The 19076-nt window shown below is 39.5% G+C and overlaps 1 protein-coding gene across 3 annotated transcripts in view; it reads right to left on the reverse strand.

Moving 5' to 3' along the window:
• Window positions 1-5033: 5033 nt before the first annotated feature.
• ZDHHC13 (zDHHC palmitoyltransferase 13) overlaps window positions 5034-19076 on the reverse strand; it is a 53092-nt gene continuing 39049 nt past the window's right edge. For all 3 annotated transcript variants that reach the window (XM_065528395.1, XM_065528394.1, XM_074014048.1), the window contains 7 exons: window positions 17938-18060; window positions 17011-17073; window positions 16228-16321; window positions 15012-15095; window positions 10820-10977; window positions 8249-8346; window positions 5034-5628 (listed from right to left, as the gene is read on the reverse strand). In XM_065528395.1, coding sequence (XP_065384467.1) covers window positions 5490-5628; window positions 8249-8346; window positions 10820-10977; window positions 15012-15095; window positions 16228-16321; window positions 17011-17073; window positions 17938-18060 — 759 coding nt within the window. In that variant the 3' untranslated portion in view covers window positions 5034-5489. The remainder of the gene's footprint in view (window positions 5629-8248; window positions 8347-10819; window positions 10978-15011; window positions 15096-16227; window positions 16322-17010; window positions 17074-17937; window positions 18061-19076) is intronic.

Here is a 19076-nt window from a genome sequence, read left to right on the forward strand (position 1 = left end):
TGCTCTCTTTCTCACCCCACCTTGCCTCACTTCTCAAGCCTCCTGGATTCTGACTCCAAATGTTTCTAGAATACATGCCCTCCATCCCTCTTTTCAGGATGTGTAATAGTCTGTTAGGGTTGCCATAAGAAAGTATCACAGACTGAGTGACTTAATAGAAATGTATCGTCTCACATTTCTGCAGGCTAAAGTCTGAGATCAAGGTGTCAGCAGTGTTCGTTTCTTGGCTTGGGGATGGCTGTCTTCTCCCTTTGTCTTCACGTGGTTTTTACTCTGTGGGTGTCTGTGTCCCAATCTCCACTGCTTAGGACACCAGTCATATTGGATTAGGGACCACCTGAATGGCCTAATTTTAATTACCTCTTTCAAGACCCTATCTACAAATGCAGCCATCACATTCTGAGGTACTGGGGGGTTAGGACTTCAACAAATAAATTTTGCAGAGACACAGTTCAGCCTGTAACAGTGTATCACATAAAGACTTTCACAAATTGGCCTCGGCCTTACCCCTTCAACTTAGCTTCAGACAATCTCTTCCACACAAGTTCCAGCTACACTCAAAGACTTGGAGCTTTCCAAATATGCCCAGAACCCACACCCCATCATGCCTTTGCTAACGCTGTTCCTTCTGCCTAGAATTCCTGGAAGATGGGAACCTCCCCCTATCTCTACCCACTAATCCAACTTCTTAGCCTGGTGAACTCCTATTAAGCAAGTCACAGGTCAAATGCCATCTCCTCTGCAAATTGTTCCTGAACTACCCGAGCAGAATTAATCCACCTCTGCACTCCCATAGACAGTATGTAATTAGCATAGCACTTATGTCATTGTATTGAAATTTTGAATTCCCATTTGCCGGCTTGTTAGAATGTGACATGTCAAGTCATTCACAGTGCTTGACACACAGTAGACACCTAACAAACATTTGTTGAGTGAATGAAATAGGGGAGAGTATAGGCCAGGCTAAATGCAAATTCTGTTAGAATCTAAAAGTTTATTACATACTGGATTGAATGAGTTTAGAAAAAACAAAACAAAGGAAGAAGCTTATTGTGGTTCAGCAATTGTACTTCCCCTCCGCTTCTTGGGCATGCTGTTCCACTACATTTCCCAGGCTCCCCTACTGTTCACTGAGACACACGACTAAGTTTGGCCAATGAAGTCCTGGCCTCCATGATCTTTCAGGAGAGTCTCCATTCTTTCCATATGTGTGTCTGCAGAAGTCCAGTGGATACTGAGGCCCTGGGAAATGGTGGAGCCACTAGGTGGGAAGCAGCTTGAGTCACTGCATGGAAGAACACCTGTTAACAGCTAAACAGACCATGACATGAGAAAGAAACACTGTGTGAAGCCACTGAGATTGGGAGGATATTTATTATTGCATGAGCTCCCGTGACTACTACACACCTGAAACATAGACTGTGCTACATCCAAGTGATTCCACTCTCACGGCGCCAGCGTCCATCCTAAGTCACAGGGGGCATGATCAAGATTTTGCCTGATATTTGCGAAAGAGATTCAAATTTGTTGTCTCCAATGTGGCTATACAGATATTTGAAGAAAGGAATGAAGTTATGGCAAAATAGCATAACAGTCACATTCCCCTGGCCCTGAAAAACATGATTGGGTTTATCTTGGATTTAAAATAAAACAGACTAAACCTTGCTATTATGCCACAAGCTACTGCCTTCTTTCTCCTTTCAGAGCCAAACTGTAATACTAGATTCCACTTAGTCTAGAGTTTAAAGAGTCTTTTAGATTCTTTAGTCTTCCTTGCCCCTACTCTACATCCTCAACCACCACTAATAACTGAGGTCACTAATAACCTTTTTTTTTTTTTTTTTTTTTTGAGATGGAGTCTCGCTCTGTTGCCCAGGCTGTAGTGCAATGGCATGATCTCAGCTCACTGCAACCTCTGCCTCCTGGGTTCAAGTGATTCTCTTGCCTCAGCTTCCTGAGTAGCTAGGATTACAGGCACGCACCACCACGCCTGGCTAATTTTTGTATTTTTAGTAGAGATGGGGTTTCCACCATGTTGGCCAGGCTGATCTCGAACTCCTGGCCTAAAGTGATTTGCCAATCCCCACCGCGCCTGGCCCTACTAATAACCTCTTAATCACAAACTCTTTTGTCTTTCGTCAGCTATTCTCAACTTCTGCTCAAGCCGCTCCTTAGTTCCTGCCAATTGACTGCTTCCTCTCTGAAATGAATCCTCCCTTGATTCTATGACACTATTATTATTTTTTGAGATGGAGTTTCCCTCTTGTTGCCCAGGATAGAGGGCAATGACACAAACTCGGCTCACCGCAACCTCCACCTCCCGGGTTCAAGCGATTCTCCTGCCTCAGCCTCCCAAGTAGCTGGGATTACAGGCATGTGCCACCACGCCCAGCTCATTTTGAATTTTTAGTAGAGATGGGGTTTCTCCATGTTGGTCAGGTTGGTCTCAAACTCCCAACCTCAGGTGATCTGCCCACCTTGGCCTCCCAAAATGCTGGGATTACAGGAGTGGCAATGCGCCTGGCTGACACTACTGTGTTGTCCTCCTACTCGATCTCCTTTTAGTTACTTCTTCCCTCTCTAGCTCCCTAAATCTATATCCCATAAGCTCTTGCTCCTGCCCTTCTCCTTTCTCTCACACTTTTTAGTCTGTTCGTTCGCATTAGTTCTTATCTTTGGTCTCTTTTTAGCATACATCTTTCCATGTGAGGAAGGTGACTCTCCATTTTCATTTATTTTCTACCTCTCCCCTGTGACAATCTTATCCATCTACGTAGATGGTTCCTATCTATGTCCTGGCCTCTTTTCAGTTGCCTTCTAGACTTTCCCACTGGAGAGCCTGCGAGTACCTCAAACTCAGTAGATCCCAGCCACCAGACTCCTCACCTAGTCTCCCCGCACTGTGTTCCTTATTTCTCAGAGTAGCATCTTCATCCTCTCATTCATTGGGTTCAACATTTCAAAGCCATCTTTGGCTCCTCTTTTACTCCCCGCATCCAATCAGTGATCTGGGCCTGCTGGGTCTCCTCTGCGCCACTGTCGTCATCTTGCTTCAGGCCTTCATTACTTCTTGCCTAGACCATCAATAACAGCTTATTTCTAATATTCTGTATCTGTCAAGTTTCACCAGAAAAATAGAAACCACACTAGTTATTTTAATAAAGAGAATATAGTAGAGTGAATTAGCTCAACAGGTGCTGTTAGTTTTGAAAAAGTAAAAAGGGAACACACTGACTTAACACAGAGATAGTAATTGCTAGAGGCAGCTACCACTCCTGGGGCTAGGGAAAGGAAGAGAAGAGATGGGTTATCATAATTCAGATGCCCAGAGAAGAAGTCTCCCGGGGCAGAAGTCAGATGTCCAAGAAGAGAGCCCTGCCTGGTTATTGCTAGTGCTTCTAACAGGGCACGATGAAGTAGGTTTTGGGAAGAAGAAGAGTTGGACACTGGTTCCAAATGTCATTGCGGGGCGAAGGGCCACCGCTGGAGCAACACTGAGAGGAACAGCTGGCAAGAATGAAATAAGTCCCTATTCTGCTCCTCCTTGCAGTCTACTGGCAGACTTTAGTGGGAAGTCTTGCAGGGAGACTGTAGCTTGCAGAATTCTAGCCCTAGAACATACAACACAGAGCACGGAAGGGTGGATTCGGTGCATTTCTCTACCTCTAGCTTATCTTTCCTGTAATCAGTTTTCTGTTAGACTTCTAAATTAATAGCCAGCATTTATTGAACATTTACTATATGCCAAGTATAATTCTAAGCACTTTTAAACACTGACACATTTAATTCACATAATGACATTTCAAAGTATTTACTATTATTATCTACATAATCCAAATGAGGAAACTGAAGCTCTAGAGATTTATGTCATTTGCCCAAAGGGATTAAAAGTAACTTATGCAGTAATTAGCAGGTCAAAGATTCAAACCCAGGGTCCCTAGAATCTGGTCTCTTTACCACTACAACTGCATACCGATTAAACAGTGATTCTCAAACTTAAAAAAATAACTTTTCACAATGTAGAGAATGGAGAATGTAAGGTTCCTTAAGTAAATGATTCTCAAACAGTATTGTGCACATGTAAGAATCATTAGGATTCCAGCACTCTCTCCCCAGAGACTGATGTGAAAGGTCTGAGATGGAGAAACTGAATTTTAAACTGTGAGCCCCAGACACTCACCCTGGCCCTGTGACTCTGATCTAAAGTCTCTGGACCATTTGGATCACAATACTAACTTGGTAGGAGCTGGTGAGAGAAGAAGGGAGAAAGAATATACCTTGAAAAAGCTCTTCTGTACCCCAATTGAGCAGCACAGTCTTCAAACACAATTCTGATAGCTTCCTCTCTTGCTTAAAACCCTGAAATTAGTTCAACAAATTCTAATATTTTTTGAACAAATACTATGTGTCACACAATATTCTAGGTGATTGGGACTGTAGAGTGGCAGCCCCACTTAGTATCTCTGTGACCCTGGAGAAGATAAAAACTTCTTTGGCTTTAGTTTCCTTATCTGCATCTCTTATCTCTGGTAGAAGAAAGAATGGATCTTTGAAATGAAAGGCCAACATGATTAGAGTACAACGTGATCCACTGACAATGCTAAACAAAACAGGATCATATGCTTCAAGGCTTTGTCGGGCACAATGAGAATTTCTGCTTTTACCCCAAGAGCAACAGGAACTCAAGGGAGGTTGTTCAGCAGGAAGGTGGCATGCCCAGGGGTGTATAAATACTATACTAGAGTTACTATACTAGAGTTAAAGTTGAATTAGCATTTCCTGTAGAACAAGGGAAATTAGTAATTATAGTCATACCAGTCTAATATTTTGAGGTTACTAAGTTGTAATTAAAATTTAAGACTTTCTATGTTCTCTTTTCTAAGTAAGATGAAAAATCAAATTAAATCTTGCTTACTGGTATTAATCATAATCTCAACTTATTCCTGGAATTGTGAACTAATTTCTTTGTGTCCTATGTACATCTTAATTTAAGACTCTAGAAGTGTTAAGTGTCAGAAACCAAGTCTCAACTACAAAAAAAATTTTTTTTTTATTAAGTGTGAAAGCAAAACAGGTACATCTATTTAAATATTTTTTACATATTTATAGATACAACAAAGACAAATAACTTAGCAACAATTACAAGTTTAAAGAATAGTACTATTTTGAAACAGCCAATATAGCATCTGAAAATACTCCATTTTATCCATAATCAGTGAGTATTATTTCCAAAAAAAGTAACTTGCGTTTTCTTGTGAAAAATGTTTTTTTTTTAGATGTCTGCCAAGATTTATCAGAAAAGTCCATCTTTCTAAATCTAAAAAATTGTAGTGCCTTTATTGAGAACTTTTTTTACCCAATGGCTTTAAAAAACCACCAGTGTTTTCCTTTGGACTTAGGTGAACTCTAAATCTTTACATTACTTTCAAACTATAGGGCATCAACATAAACAAAAACAAATCAGACTGAGAGTTTTGGGTTGCTTTTCTTCATACTGAGCGAAGAACCTTCTCCCTGGCTGGGTGAAAGACCATGGTGTACTGCGACGTCCAATCTACCACACAGGGCTTCACCAAGCCAAAGCAGCCACACTGAAAGAAATCTGCCAGGTTCTGCATGAATCCAAGGCTGCCAAGAAAAAAAAAAAAAAGAGAATATGTCTTACTATATTTCCTGTGTAGCTTGACAAACATTCATGGAGAATCTATAAGGTACAATGTCCTTTGAACACCTTGCAGAAATCCAGGGGTAAATCAGATAGTTCCTGGGCTTCTGGGACCTTAAAACTGAAACCTATTTCTGGACCTTAATCTGTATTTTGAGATTCCTGGCTTCTGCTCAGTAACTTAATTGGGCTTTTCGTCATCACTTCATTTTGGATTCCCCACTTAATGGACTGGCCACTGACATCAATAAGTTTCTTTCTTTCTATTCCTACTTCCCTAATTCAGACCTGATTACCTCAAAGGCCACATAGGCCAGAACAACTTAATCAACAAGATGGGATTTTCCCTAAACCTTGTAAGTAACTCTCTAAATGAATTCTCTGTCTCAATTCCTTTTAATTCATCTTGCATATTGCAGACTGTTGTCCTCCAAAAACCCTGATATAGTCATAGCGCCTCACTTCCCAATCAAAACCCTTTAAAGACATTCCTCTGCCTAGAGGCTCAAAAAACATTCCTCCTCTTTGTATTCAAGGCTCTATACAGTGTATCCCTCAAGTTCTAGCTCCCTGTGCACTCTGGTTCTGTTTTTCCCACGATCATAGCTGTGTGGGCCTGGAACGAACACTGCTCTACACTTAGCTCAGGAACCCCCTTATCCTTTCAAGTCCTACCAGTTCTCAAGGCCCAGGCCAACGTCCACATTTCCACTGGAGCTTTCCTGACTACACTGTCTTAGGCATCATTTTTTCTCCTTTAAATTTCGGAAGTACTACTATCTATTCCAGTTATGAGAAATGCTCATTTTTACGCATATGTTCTATCTTTTAAGGCCCAACCCAATCCCTTACACACATCAAAACACACCTGTCCATGGGCATGACTGCGTTTAGAAGATTGTGTTCTGCATGGGGATGATGGTATTGCTGCCACTAAAGGACCAACACTACTCAGAGGGCAACTTCCTGGGAAGAGGGCTATGTGGAGTTGATGGGGTGGCAGTGGGGACACATGCTAGAAATTTATAGGGCCTGCCTCAAAAGCTAGTTAGTGTCCCCTTCCCCTTGGTTTCAGTTTCAGTTACCTGTGGTCAACAGCAGCCCAAAAATATTAAAATGAAAAATTCCAGAAATAAACAATTAATAAGCTTTAAATTGCCTCCCGTTCTGAGGAGCATGATGAAATCTCACGCCATCCAGCTCTGTCCGCCTGGAACATAAATCATCCCTTTGTCTGGTGTTTCCACTCTGTCTACACTACCTGCCTGTTGGGTTATCAGACTTAAATAACATGGTATATACAGAGTTCAGTACTATCTGCAGTTTCAGGCATCCATTGGGGTTCTTGGAACATATCCCTCGTGGAGAAAGGGTGACTACTGTATGGAGTAAAAGTAACTTAGGGGAGGAAAACAAGTAAAATCTTTGGTTTGGGCGGGACTCAGTTTTCCGTTGAGTTCCTCTAGTTGATGCTGCCATCACTCAGCAAACGTGCTCTAGAGCTCTCATGTGTCCCTCTATTCAGACTCTTCTCTAGGGCTTGGAATGCCCTTCCTGCCTCCCAACTCCATTGTGCCCTGCCCCACATCTCTCAAGGCTCAGCTTCAAATTCCAACTCTACCACAGGCTTCCATAGTTTAGTGGAGTAAATATTTATTCCTCTGGTTAAGCTACAAAGAAAGGGACTTTATTATCACTGTCAATGTGAAACTATCATCACAAGTTTACACTCCTCTCCACTCCCCACTGCTTGAGCCATCTCTTCCCAATTAAGTCAATTTCTCTCATCTCCTAAATACACATTGTAGTCATATTCCAGTCTCTGATCCCCTTGTCTAACAGCCTAACAGTTTCATCTTGTACCAAGAGCATGCTTTAAAATAGACTGCTCATGAGATATGCAGTGAACGTTCAAATCCCCAGAGGGCTCTGGGTCACCTCTGCAGCACTCCCAGTTTCCAAGACCCTGCCATAAGTGGCAGGGAGATAAGCTTCAAAGTCCGATCTTTCATATCATAAGACGAAGGTCTTTCTACACATACTCTCATTTTCAACTGAAAACGTGTTTCATACAACCAAATGCTCCAGGGGGAACAAATCCAAACCTGAAAAATTGGCTTCTCCCTGGTACAAGTCGGCACATTCAACATAGGGCTAGAAGAATTACTGATGATAGAAAGCCAGGCTGAAAATCCTGGCAAACACACAAGCAAACACTTAGAGCACCTTGTGGCTGGCTCCCTCAGCCATACACTCAATTATCTCACATCGACTCCACGCCAGCAACAAACAACCTCGTGACCATGTGGCTTGACTGGAGAGATTCCCCACTTTGGCAAAACTTCAAAGTCACTTACTATTTGTGCTGTGTCCAGTAAACTAACTCTCAAATTCTTACCACCTTGGGGCTCACGACTTTACCACTCACCCCATCACTAAATCTTCTCTAAGAAAAGGGGGATCAACTGTACTAGAAGGCAAGTTAGAGAACAGCAACAAGGCCATGGGCAGTGGCACCAGCTTAGGAAACCAGTGACTAGGGATCTTCCACAGGACTCAGTGTCCAAAACAGGTCTCATTTACTTGTATGGTGTCTTCCTGAGGGACAATGTCTGTTTCATATGCTTGCTCTGCTTCAGCAGGCTGATTCTCTCATGGGAGGTCAGGCCCAGAAAGGCAATCTGAAAAAGAAGGGTGGAAGGTACATGAAAAATCCCACATCGTAGCTCCATCACTCTTAGCAGTACATCACAGGACACTGGCAAACATTCAGTAGTCCCCTAAAGACAATATCCCCCAGCTTTCTAATCAACGATCATGGTGATGCAGAGATGCAGCAGCCTTAAACTATACTCTCCCACATAAATCTAGTAGCTGGGCATTTTGTAATTGTTTAATTGTCTAATTTTTATTAACCTTCAAGAAAGAACTATACATTGACTTAGAGTTGTGAAATAATTGCTATATTAATTCAAGCTATGGCATATGGTAATGTTTAATTTTCAGCACATTCAGTGTGCAACTTTTAGATAAAACAATATAAGATCGGTATTAGTGCAATTATCTCAACTTGTGTGTTCTCTTTAGTATCTCCTTGAAAAGGGTCAAAGAAAAAGTTAATCAGAAGTAAAGAACATTTAATTCCAAAAACGTGGGGAAGACTGAGAATTAAGGAAACTTAAAAATTCTTAAATCATGAAAAACCATAACTATTCAGAGTCATCTCATTTAAACCTCAAGTTCCTTATCTGTAAAACAGCTCACCATACCACCCTCATCATATTTTTTAAGGATTTGAGATAATCTATTTAAAATACCTAACGCGGCAGGGTGTGGTGGCTCATGCCTGTAATCCCAGTGCTTTGGGAGGCCGAGGCGGGTGGATCATGAGGTCAGGAGTTCGAGAGCAGCCTGGCCAATGTGGTGAAACCCCATCTCTACTAAAAACACAAAAATTAGCCAGGCGTAGTGGCGGGCACCTGTAATCCCAGCAACTTGGGAGGCTGAGGCAGGAGAATCACTTGAAATGGGAAGGCGGAGGTTGCAGTGAGCGGAGATCCTGCCACTGCACTCCAGCATGGGCAAAAGAGTAAAACTCTGTCTCAATAAATAAATAAATAAATAAATAAATAAATAAAATCAAATACCTAATGCAGAGGATTAGAGAGATGAAGTAACTGATTCAAGGCCACACAGCTTAGAGTGGGAGAGCTGGTACTGACTCCTTGGTCAGTGTGAGAATAAAGCCCATGCTCCTAACCAACACCTAAACACTTAGCTTGACTTGCTACAGTCAAAGCCGCGACTACCCGGAGCACTCAGGAAACAAACGTTTTCAAAGAACTGGATTGTTTTGTTCATTAAGAAAACAGCTTTGTTCTGAATTCTTCCTTTTGAAATTATCTGAAACTTTGAATCCATTTTTTGCCTTACTGACCTTTTTCTAAAAAATTAAGGATATTATCACCTCATATACTTGTACTTATTCTAAGATTCCAGAAAAAAAGAAAGATAATTAGAAATGATGTCTCAAAGCATTATAAATACTAGGTATTACAAATGATAATATTATCACAGATGCTAGTATCTATTCTTGCTGCCGGAGTCTATTGATGTCAGAGTGATAGGAGATTGAGAGGAATGTTCAGAAACCTCAGTTTAGTCAATATTATTAATTCAATTTCATCCCTAAACATTTTTTTCTTTTTCTTTTTTCTCTTTTCTTTCTTCTCTTTTATTTCTTTCTTTTTCCCTCCCTCCCTTCCTTCTCTTCTTGTTATTATTATCATCATTATTATTTTGAGATTGATTACTTTCCCATAAAAGTGGAATACACTTTGCTTTGGTTGAGTAATGCTCTAATTTTTTGAGGTCTTACAGTAATTGACTCAGACTGATGACCACCTGCTTCCCATTCCACGTGGGCAGGACACAGCAATCATGAGAATTAGGTTAGGCTCATAGGGGTTGGAAGGCAGCAGGGAAGGGACTAAAGCTTTGGAGAAAGCTGAAGGTGACTACTGCCCTGGAGCTTGAACTTTCTAATGGCCATGGCCTTCTCTGAAAATGTAATTACTATGACCATTGGTTAGTGATGTATTTTTCATTTCTTTCCACTCTCATCCATTTAAACACTGCACAGTAATAAAGGTAACAAACAGGGTTGGAAAAACTGAGGGAAAACAATCTTCTCACGTTTGCATGATGGTTTACAGCTTATACTATGCTTACACACAACATATAATTTAACTGTACAATGGAAAAAGCCCTCGAATGGGACTGTCAGAAGACCCAAGTTTCCAGTTCTGATTTTGCCACACACTGGGTGACCTTGAGCAATTCAATTTACCTTTCTATACTTCTATCTATAAAATAAAGAGGTCAGATTAGGTAACTCCTAGGTTAAACTCCAATAATTTATTATGCTAACCTTTAAACCATTTTGTGGTTTAATGTAGTAGATAGGCATTATTGTCCTCATTTTACAGACAAAATACCTGAAATTCAAGTGTGGTTAAATGACATGGCTAGACCCACAGAGTCAGTGACAGAGGTAAAAACAGAATGTACATCTTCTGATTTTAAATTCAAGTCTATCTCCCTACAAGTTTTGGAAATTTTACTCAAAGCCATTATAAGAAGAGAAATAAATACCTGAAAGAGTTGATTTAATAATAAAAATGTTGACCATGAGAAATGGAAAGTTGCTAGCATCAAGATATATAAAACCCAAGGGGAACAGGCCACAATCTGATTGAGGTAAGTCCATAATCCATCTTCTTTGAATGTTGTGGCACAATGATTGGACCAATCTGTGAATTCACCAAAAAAAAAAAAAACAAAAAACAGGCAATAAACTAGTTATCAGTCTCCAAGAAGATAAAATCACTGCAGTTCTGTGTAGGGAGAAGAGAAAGTATGGCACAGATCATGATTCAATTTTAAGGTTTCATTTTCCACATGACAGCTCAAAAACTAAAGATGACAAAATGGTGGCTTAATGTTAATTGAGGCTATGATAACACTGTATAAGTAGTTGACAGTGAAGGAATAACAAAAAGAGTCCATAAAATCTTTACTAAAATCTGCATTCAGCATAAGATACACTATCTTGAAGTTAACAATTTGTTCAGAACATTCCCTACCATATTCATGTTTATAGCAACTATGGGTCTATTACAGGACTGAATATAAACTCTTATTAAGGGTTCAGATGAACCGGCCATTGCTGTGGGCACAAGATATCCCGTAAGCACCTAGATGTCATCAGAATACAATCTAATAGCATGCAGGGAGCTAGGCATGGGTATACTTCTGCACTGACACCATAACTAAATCTGCAGAGGAAGAAAGGCCAGATGAAGAGACTCACAAGACAGACACTCCTGGGAAAAGAATATAGAGCAAAACTCAGATTGTCACAGCTCAGTTTCTCCCCAGGTGTGCCAATTAAAGAACTTTACTATGACCTTTCATATTAACCTCCTAACCCATGTAGCTAGGAGCAGCAGTAAGGAGAAATACACACAGGAAGCAGCAGAAACAAGGGAACAGATCTTCAAGGTTATGTAAATTCAATGACTTTTACAGGCACCCTGGCCATGCATAAAAGGTGAATTATTTTTAAAAGAGAATTCTGTCGATTTGCACCTCGAGGTTTCATAAATGCCTCTGACAATTTGATAAATAGTTTTGGACATTTTTCCAATGCTGCTCTGAAGACCTCCAGGGACAGGAAGAAAATGAGTCCATGACTTTCCTGTCAACTGTACCTTTAAATCCTAAAAATCTACTTTTTTTTTTTCTCTTTAAGTCTCTGATTCCCAACCATCTTTCATGAATATATGCCAGAAGCATTCTAAGACCAATCATCACAGAGTAGCAATCAAGGTACAAGTTAAGGCAAATTACACTCTCTCTAGAGCGTCTCATTAGGACAGCAAAGAAAGATGCATCTCATGCACCTGATATCACAAAAAAGAATATAATTTCCAACAGTAGGTGGAGAAAACAGCTGTTGAGTGGGAAAGAATGTCTATTTTCTTTCAGTTTATGGGTTTCTACTGCTCCCTTCTGGGAATTCTTTTGATAACACAGCATGATCTCACACTGAAGTTTTCAGAATACTGGTTTTCAGATTTAACATCAAAGATATGACAGCAAGTTGTCATATACATTATCTTATGCAATGTAACACTTTAATTTGTGCTAATACATTCTTATCAGCTGGCCAATGGCTAATGGTAAGGAACTCATATCATTCCAAGTCAATCATTTTCATCTTTAGATGGCTCTGATAGTTACAGAGTTCTTCCTGATGGTAATCTACAATATTTCTTTCTGTAACTTGTAGAAGAGGACACTTTTGGAGTCACTTACTGTCCACCTTGTAAACAGACCTTACAAAAGATGAAATGGATGGAGGCTGTACAGAAGTAGCAGCTATTGGATCACATGAGAAGGAGAGTATAGAGCAGGGCTCTAGCAATACAGCATTAATGGTAAACAAGGGAGGTGGGATAACAGTGAGGCCTCATTAGAGAAATGGAGCACAAGTTCATGTTTTGTCTGTGAAATAATAATAAATGACACAATACCCTCATTCAGTGTAAAGAAATATTGCTGGAATATAAATGGAATAAAGGTAACAAAATACACTCAGTTAGTTTATACAGTTGTAAGTGAATATAAGGTGGGACTGTTCTTATGAAACAAAATGTAATATGAAAATTGGTTCACAGCCAGAGAAAAAAGACAAAGAGGAGGGAAGAATCAACATGTGTAATAAAAAACTAACTTGGAAAGATTGAATGTGATGAAAAATCGCTTCTGTCCTTATCAATACAGTCTTATGCTGGTCATAGATGCAAACAAAGGTGACTATTTTTAGTGAAGAGAGAGAAGAGAGGAGAGGCAGGAGAGGTGTAAACTCTGGCTCCTCTCCCATAGGATTCAGTCCAAGAGACAAGTTGGTCCATGTGCCAACTTACAAAGGTTTTCCAGGAATATGCTTTACTGTCAGGCTTTGAAAGGAAGCTTTCTCAATAGAAACAAGCACTGTCAAAAACTCTTTTATTTTTTACACCATAAGACATAATCTAAGAAGTTTTAAAAATCGAATGCTGGCCAGGTGCAGTACTTCATGTTTGTAATCCCGGCACTTTGGGAAGCTGAGGCAGGAGAAGCACTTGAGGCGTGGAGCTTGAGACCAGCCTGGACAACATGGTGAAGATGCCATCTCCACAAAAAATTTAAAAATTAACTGGACATCGTGACAGGCACCTGTAGTCCCAGCTATTTGGGAGGCCAAGGTAGGAGGATCATCACTTGAGCACAAAAAGTTAAGGCTGCAGTGAGCCATGATTGTGCCGCTGCATTCCAGTCTGGGCAACAGAGTGAGACCCTGTCTCAAAAAATATGTAAATAAATAAGCAAAAAACAAACAAATAAAATTAAAATTAATTAAAATAAAAATAGAATGCTCAGGGTTACTGGTGGTCTTTGGCAAGAACTGAGCTCAGAGATTACAGCCTTCTACTAGACCTATTTAACATGGTGACAGTTATATTTAGCTACAAAAGCATTGCCTACTGATCAAAGACACCCAAGGGGTCAGGTAGGAGAGGGTCTGACAAGGTAACTGAAGCCCTCCATGCCTATGGCAAGGCAAAAATTAACTCATTACACATAGATACTAGTTAATAATCTCTAAAAATGAAACCCCAAACAAAACAAAATTTGTAATACTTGATATTTCTAGGGAGGGAAACTGGGAGGCTGGGGGGGCAAGTGTACAAAGAATTGCCTTTCAAAAACTAACAAAAATTTTAAACTAAAGAGAGACAGAGACACAGAAGAGAGAAAGAGAGGAAAAAAGTGTATGTGTACTGGGCTTAGGATGCTTAGGGGAAAAAAACATTCTTAATGTCTTTCGGAATTACCCCAGACTTCAGCTCAAGCAACAAACCAGTACTCTACTGGTAGAGTCTAAGATTTGACCAAGAACATAACAGGAGGGTGGATGGAAACAGATTAGAAGTGAAGCCTCTGTGTTTAGAGCCCAATTCTCCCAAAGCCTTCAAAACAAATAAATAATAAACAGTTAAAGTCCAAATAAATAAACTACAAACACCATAGGTTTTTCCAGTTAGGTAACCTATTTCCAAGGTCTGAAAAATGTAATCATGCAATTCTTAAGAGATAGCCAAAATTCTTCTTGCTTCAATTTAAACCCTGTCCTTCTTAGTCAACCACCTCAAAACAGCTGGCTGTCATTCTCTATGTGAGACCCTATATACTCTTTTAAACTGCTACTGAAAGCTTTTTTCATTCCTCAGGGCCACAGAATAAGTGATCTAATGTTTTCTTCCAAGTTACTATTTCCAACCTTTTAACTGTTAGTATTCCCATCAGTTCTCAGTTTCAACTTGATACTTACCAAATGGCATGTGCTTTCAGAGGTTTCTTCCTTAACGACTGGACAACTATCCCCCAACCTCTCTACCACTGACTTTTTTAAAACATTTTTTTATTTACTTATCACCTCCTACTTTCTACTTCAGCAACTGACTTTCCCTCTTCACTGGGGAGCAAATCTGTATTTGCCTTAAATGAATTTCTATTTTTGACCACTTCTCAAATTTATCACATTTTTTTCCTAAAGTACTGAGAACTAACCTCATCTTGTATTTCTTGCAGCTGAGGGAGTCTTAGAGGCATTTGCTTTGTTCTTATTAGGGGTATGGTTTATAGTCACCCAGCCAGAATGTGATATACAACGGTTTACAAGGAAAAGTAGAAATGGGTGTAGGTGTATGTGCTTGTTGTAAGAAAAATTTACACTTACAGATGAAAGATCCATATATAATCCAGCCACATACCATGGAAAGGAAAAACAAGAAGAATATGTAATAGTGATGATTGCCAAAACCTAAAGAAAAAAGAAAAAAAAATACTTAATATTTTCGTTTCTTCTGATTTTCAACATAAGACCTCCTTAACCACTTTCCTGTCAAAAGTCTTCACCAAAGTAAAACAGAAATAAAGCTGTTGCTTTGCTTTTAAGTACCATTAAATCAAACCACACATTTCTGATATGTCACAGTCAACTGTCTATGTTAACTGAACTATTATTTATTAATTACTTACTTAAAAGAAGATACTTTTTTGGAATAGAATAAAGTTAACTAAGCAAACACTGCTCTAGGCTGGCCTATCCTATGATGGAAGGAAGAGAAGCAGGCAGGAATTTAAACAAATCATATAGTCTCTTCCTTCCATGTAACATGTTTGTAAAAGTAAAACTTCTGGAATAGAATACAGTTAACTAAGCAAACACTGCTCTAGGCTGTCCTATCCTGTGATGGAAGGAAGGGAACCAGGCAGGATTTTGGACTAATCATACCCTGCATCTTTCCTCCTCCCATGTAACACGTTTGTAAAAGCACCACTTCTGAATATCAAGGATTGACTTAATCGGGGGAACACAGAAAACGAATATGAGGAGCAGCAATAAATTTACACGTTGCTACTGGACATGCGAAGACTGGCAACCCACAATCTGAGAAACTTCTACAGAAGGGAAGCGGGAAGGGCCAGGCAACTAAGTCTTCTCTTGCACAAGCTGCCTTCTCAATGCTGGAGATGGGAGCGTTTCAGTGCTAATGACACAAATGCTCCTCAGCTACTACATCATGGTCTGACCTTCTCCTGAAGCAGCAAAACCCGGCAGAAGGAACAACACCCACTGGAATCAGGAGACCTAGGTTTACATATTACTAGTTGTGTCACTGTAAGTTAAGTGTTTTAACTTCTATGATCTAGCGTTTTTACAAGTAATTTGGAGATAACACCTTTTCTGTCTACTTCACAGGCCCGTGGCTACCAAACAGAATGATGCATGTGCAAATACTATATTACCTGTAGCATAATAATGATGTATGGGCTCATTGCTATTGGAATATTGAAAATGGAGCCCTAGGATGCCCTTCCACTTTTTCTGCGAGTCATAACTAAACATATGCTTAACTTCATAGTAGTAATTGAAAAATTAAATCTCTCACCTATGCACCGTCCAGTCCACAGGCAGTGCTGATCATATCGAGCCACACAGGAGTTGCATACGTGGCAATGGAGTGACCTTAATGGCTTCCTTATCTAAGTGGGCAATCAAGAGAGGCCTAAGCAAAAACCAGTGTCTCAAAGTGGTAACAAATCACAAGCAAAATTTTAATTTGAGGTCACAAAGGCATTGGCACAAATCCTAAACAGACCATCAATTCACACAGAGGCTGTGGAATGCCTTATTAGTATTTACTTCCATATGTCTACTTTGATTAGGACATCACTCAGTGGGATCTGAATTCCAGAGCCTGTTCACACTGGCTAAGTGGAAATGAGGCAGTACCACAGAGCAAAATAAGCACAGAACTAAGAGAAGGAAACCCAAGTTCCATTTTTAGCGGCACCAATAATTTGGGAGAATTTACTTCCTCCCTTGATTCCTCAATTGCAAAATGAGAGGTTTCACTAAGTGGTTTCTAAGGTCATTATGAGCCTCTGATTTGAAGTTAGTTCTAATATATGCTTCATGACAGAGAAAAGCAAATAAAACACACAATGGATAATCCACAGACAGATGTAACCAGAGACAACTTCAAGAGATTATAAACATCATTCTTTCATATGTTCAAGACAGAAAGCTGTTCAGACAGGAATGTAAAATTAGAAATGGGTAAAAACAAAGGTGTATAAATATACCATGAAGATCTGACAAATGCTTACATGAGCAACATTACCAAGAAGTTGCTCTCACTATGGAAAAAAATTATAAAGAAAAAACTCACAAGACATGATGTACAAAATGTTCTGAAGTCCAGACAGCCAGTTTCTGCAAGGGTGATGATATTCTGAAAGACATGAAGTTTGACCTATTATCACTTTTTATTGGAAAATGTATTATGCACAGTTATATACCATTCTCACAGCTCTTGCTCCAAGCTGAAGTAGTTAGAAAAGCAATTTGGAATACTTGCCACCAAATCATTCTGTGCTTGAAATGAGGTGACTCTTCAAGGTTGCATTTTCAACCAACAGCTAATAAATTAGGATGCGTAAAAATTATACCACCCCATCACTCCCGCCTATCACCTCATCTCTGTGAATGGCAATCATCTCACAGTTATGATCTGCTAGAGAAAAATAAATATGCACATATACACACCCATTAAAAAAGAAAAACCCACCAGTATACATCAAAACTGAAAGTTACAAGCACCAAGGGCTGGGTCTTTCAGGAACACGGGCTTTAGGTAACAGACAACATTCTCCAACTTCTAAACATTCATGAGCAATGGAAAACATGCCATGTCATCTGAGAACTTCACATTTGAGGAAGAGAAGGGGCGTTTCCTCAGCCAATAAGCAGAAGGACTCTCCCTGGTCACTGACTAGTTACTCTCCATTTATTAAGTGGGGAAATGTAAGCTAAATGACCATTATGAAAATGTTATTACAAGGAAGCAGGAGATCATATTCCTAAAAGGAATCACATCTGAAAAAGTCTTGGTGGGGTATTACTTTAACAGAAAATAAAAATATGTATTAAAACTTTCATATACATAAACGAAAAAACTGTAAGAGTGGAAATCTAATTTTTGCTATATCACCCCCCATGTCATGCAGCCATAACAAAAAGCAACACATCTGCATACATGACTTTCTAAAGTTTACAAACCCTCCTATTAAAAATATCAGTAACAAAGAAATCTCACCACTTTCTTTTCTTCTTCAGAAGCCTTAGTGAAGCCTGGATCAGTTGCCCAAGTCTTATAGAAAAAGTACAGAAAGGCTACTATGCTGAAAATGAAGCTGAAATAGAAAGGGGCTCCTGCTAAATGTTAAAGCCAAGTTAAGGAATAAACCAAACTTCCTTTAAAAATAATATAATTATCATGTAAGCAAATTTCATCATTGGCGCCTAAGAACTTCACCTTCCTTATGTACACATGTCCCCGCCCCTAAACCTCTTCCCATCCTATGTTCTAATCCTACTGGAATTTGTTCCTACTTGGCTAATAATTAATGCTTCCTTATTAGTTGAAGCTCATATTAAATACTGATAGGAATAGTTGCAACTTATGAGGAACATCCTGAAAAGTGACAAACACTTAAGACCAAATAAATTTATCTCTAATGGTGTAATTGTGGCTCTCCTGTGAGCATCTGGAAAAATATTCTTTGATCATTTTAGCAAAATCATTCAAAGAAACAACCCTCTTGATTCAGAGATTCCAAATAAAAGTATTTCCCTATATATTAGATACATGTTTGCAGAAGTTTCCCACTGAAAGTTTAGTAACAAATCCTTTTATTAGGCTGAGTTAATTTAGAGACAAACTGCTCTCCTTGTGAAATGATTGAAAGTCACATATTATGGATAAATTATGATAAAAGCGTTTCATGGATAAATGTTATCTGCATTGAAATGTTTTTAAGGTGATACAAATTATCTGTATAATAAGTAAAATTTTGCTCCAAGGAATGACAAATGAACATGCAGCAGTAAATCAAGTAAGACCAGAAATAAACCAACCGTCCTTGCCCAATTGAAATAATTATTGACAAAGTAACTGTCTCCACCTTCCAAGGTTCTGCCGTGCTATCCTGTGCCAAACTTCAATGTGGAAAAAGTGACCACAAAATACTCTAAACCCTTTCTATTCAAAGTGTTGTCCAAAGACCTGCAGACACAACTTCACCCGGGAGCCTGTTAGAAAAGTAGAACTTCAGGACCCACCCTAGACCTACAGAACCAGACTCTGGGTTTTAATCCCCAGGGGCTTCAACATGCACATTAAACTTTAAGAAGCCCTGCTCTAACCCACAAAGACAGCACAACCACATCTGGTTA

This window comes from Macaca fascicularis, chromosome 14 (genome assembly GCF_037993035.2).
Source record: "Macaca fascicularis isolate 582-1 chromosome 14, T2T-MFA8v1.1".
Classification (NCBI taxonomy): Eukaryota; Metazoa; Chordata; class Mammalia; order Primates; family Cercopithecidae; genus Macaca; species Macaca fascicularis.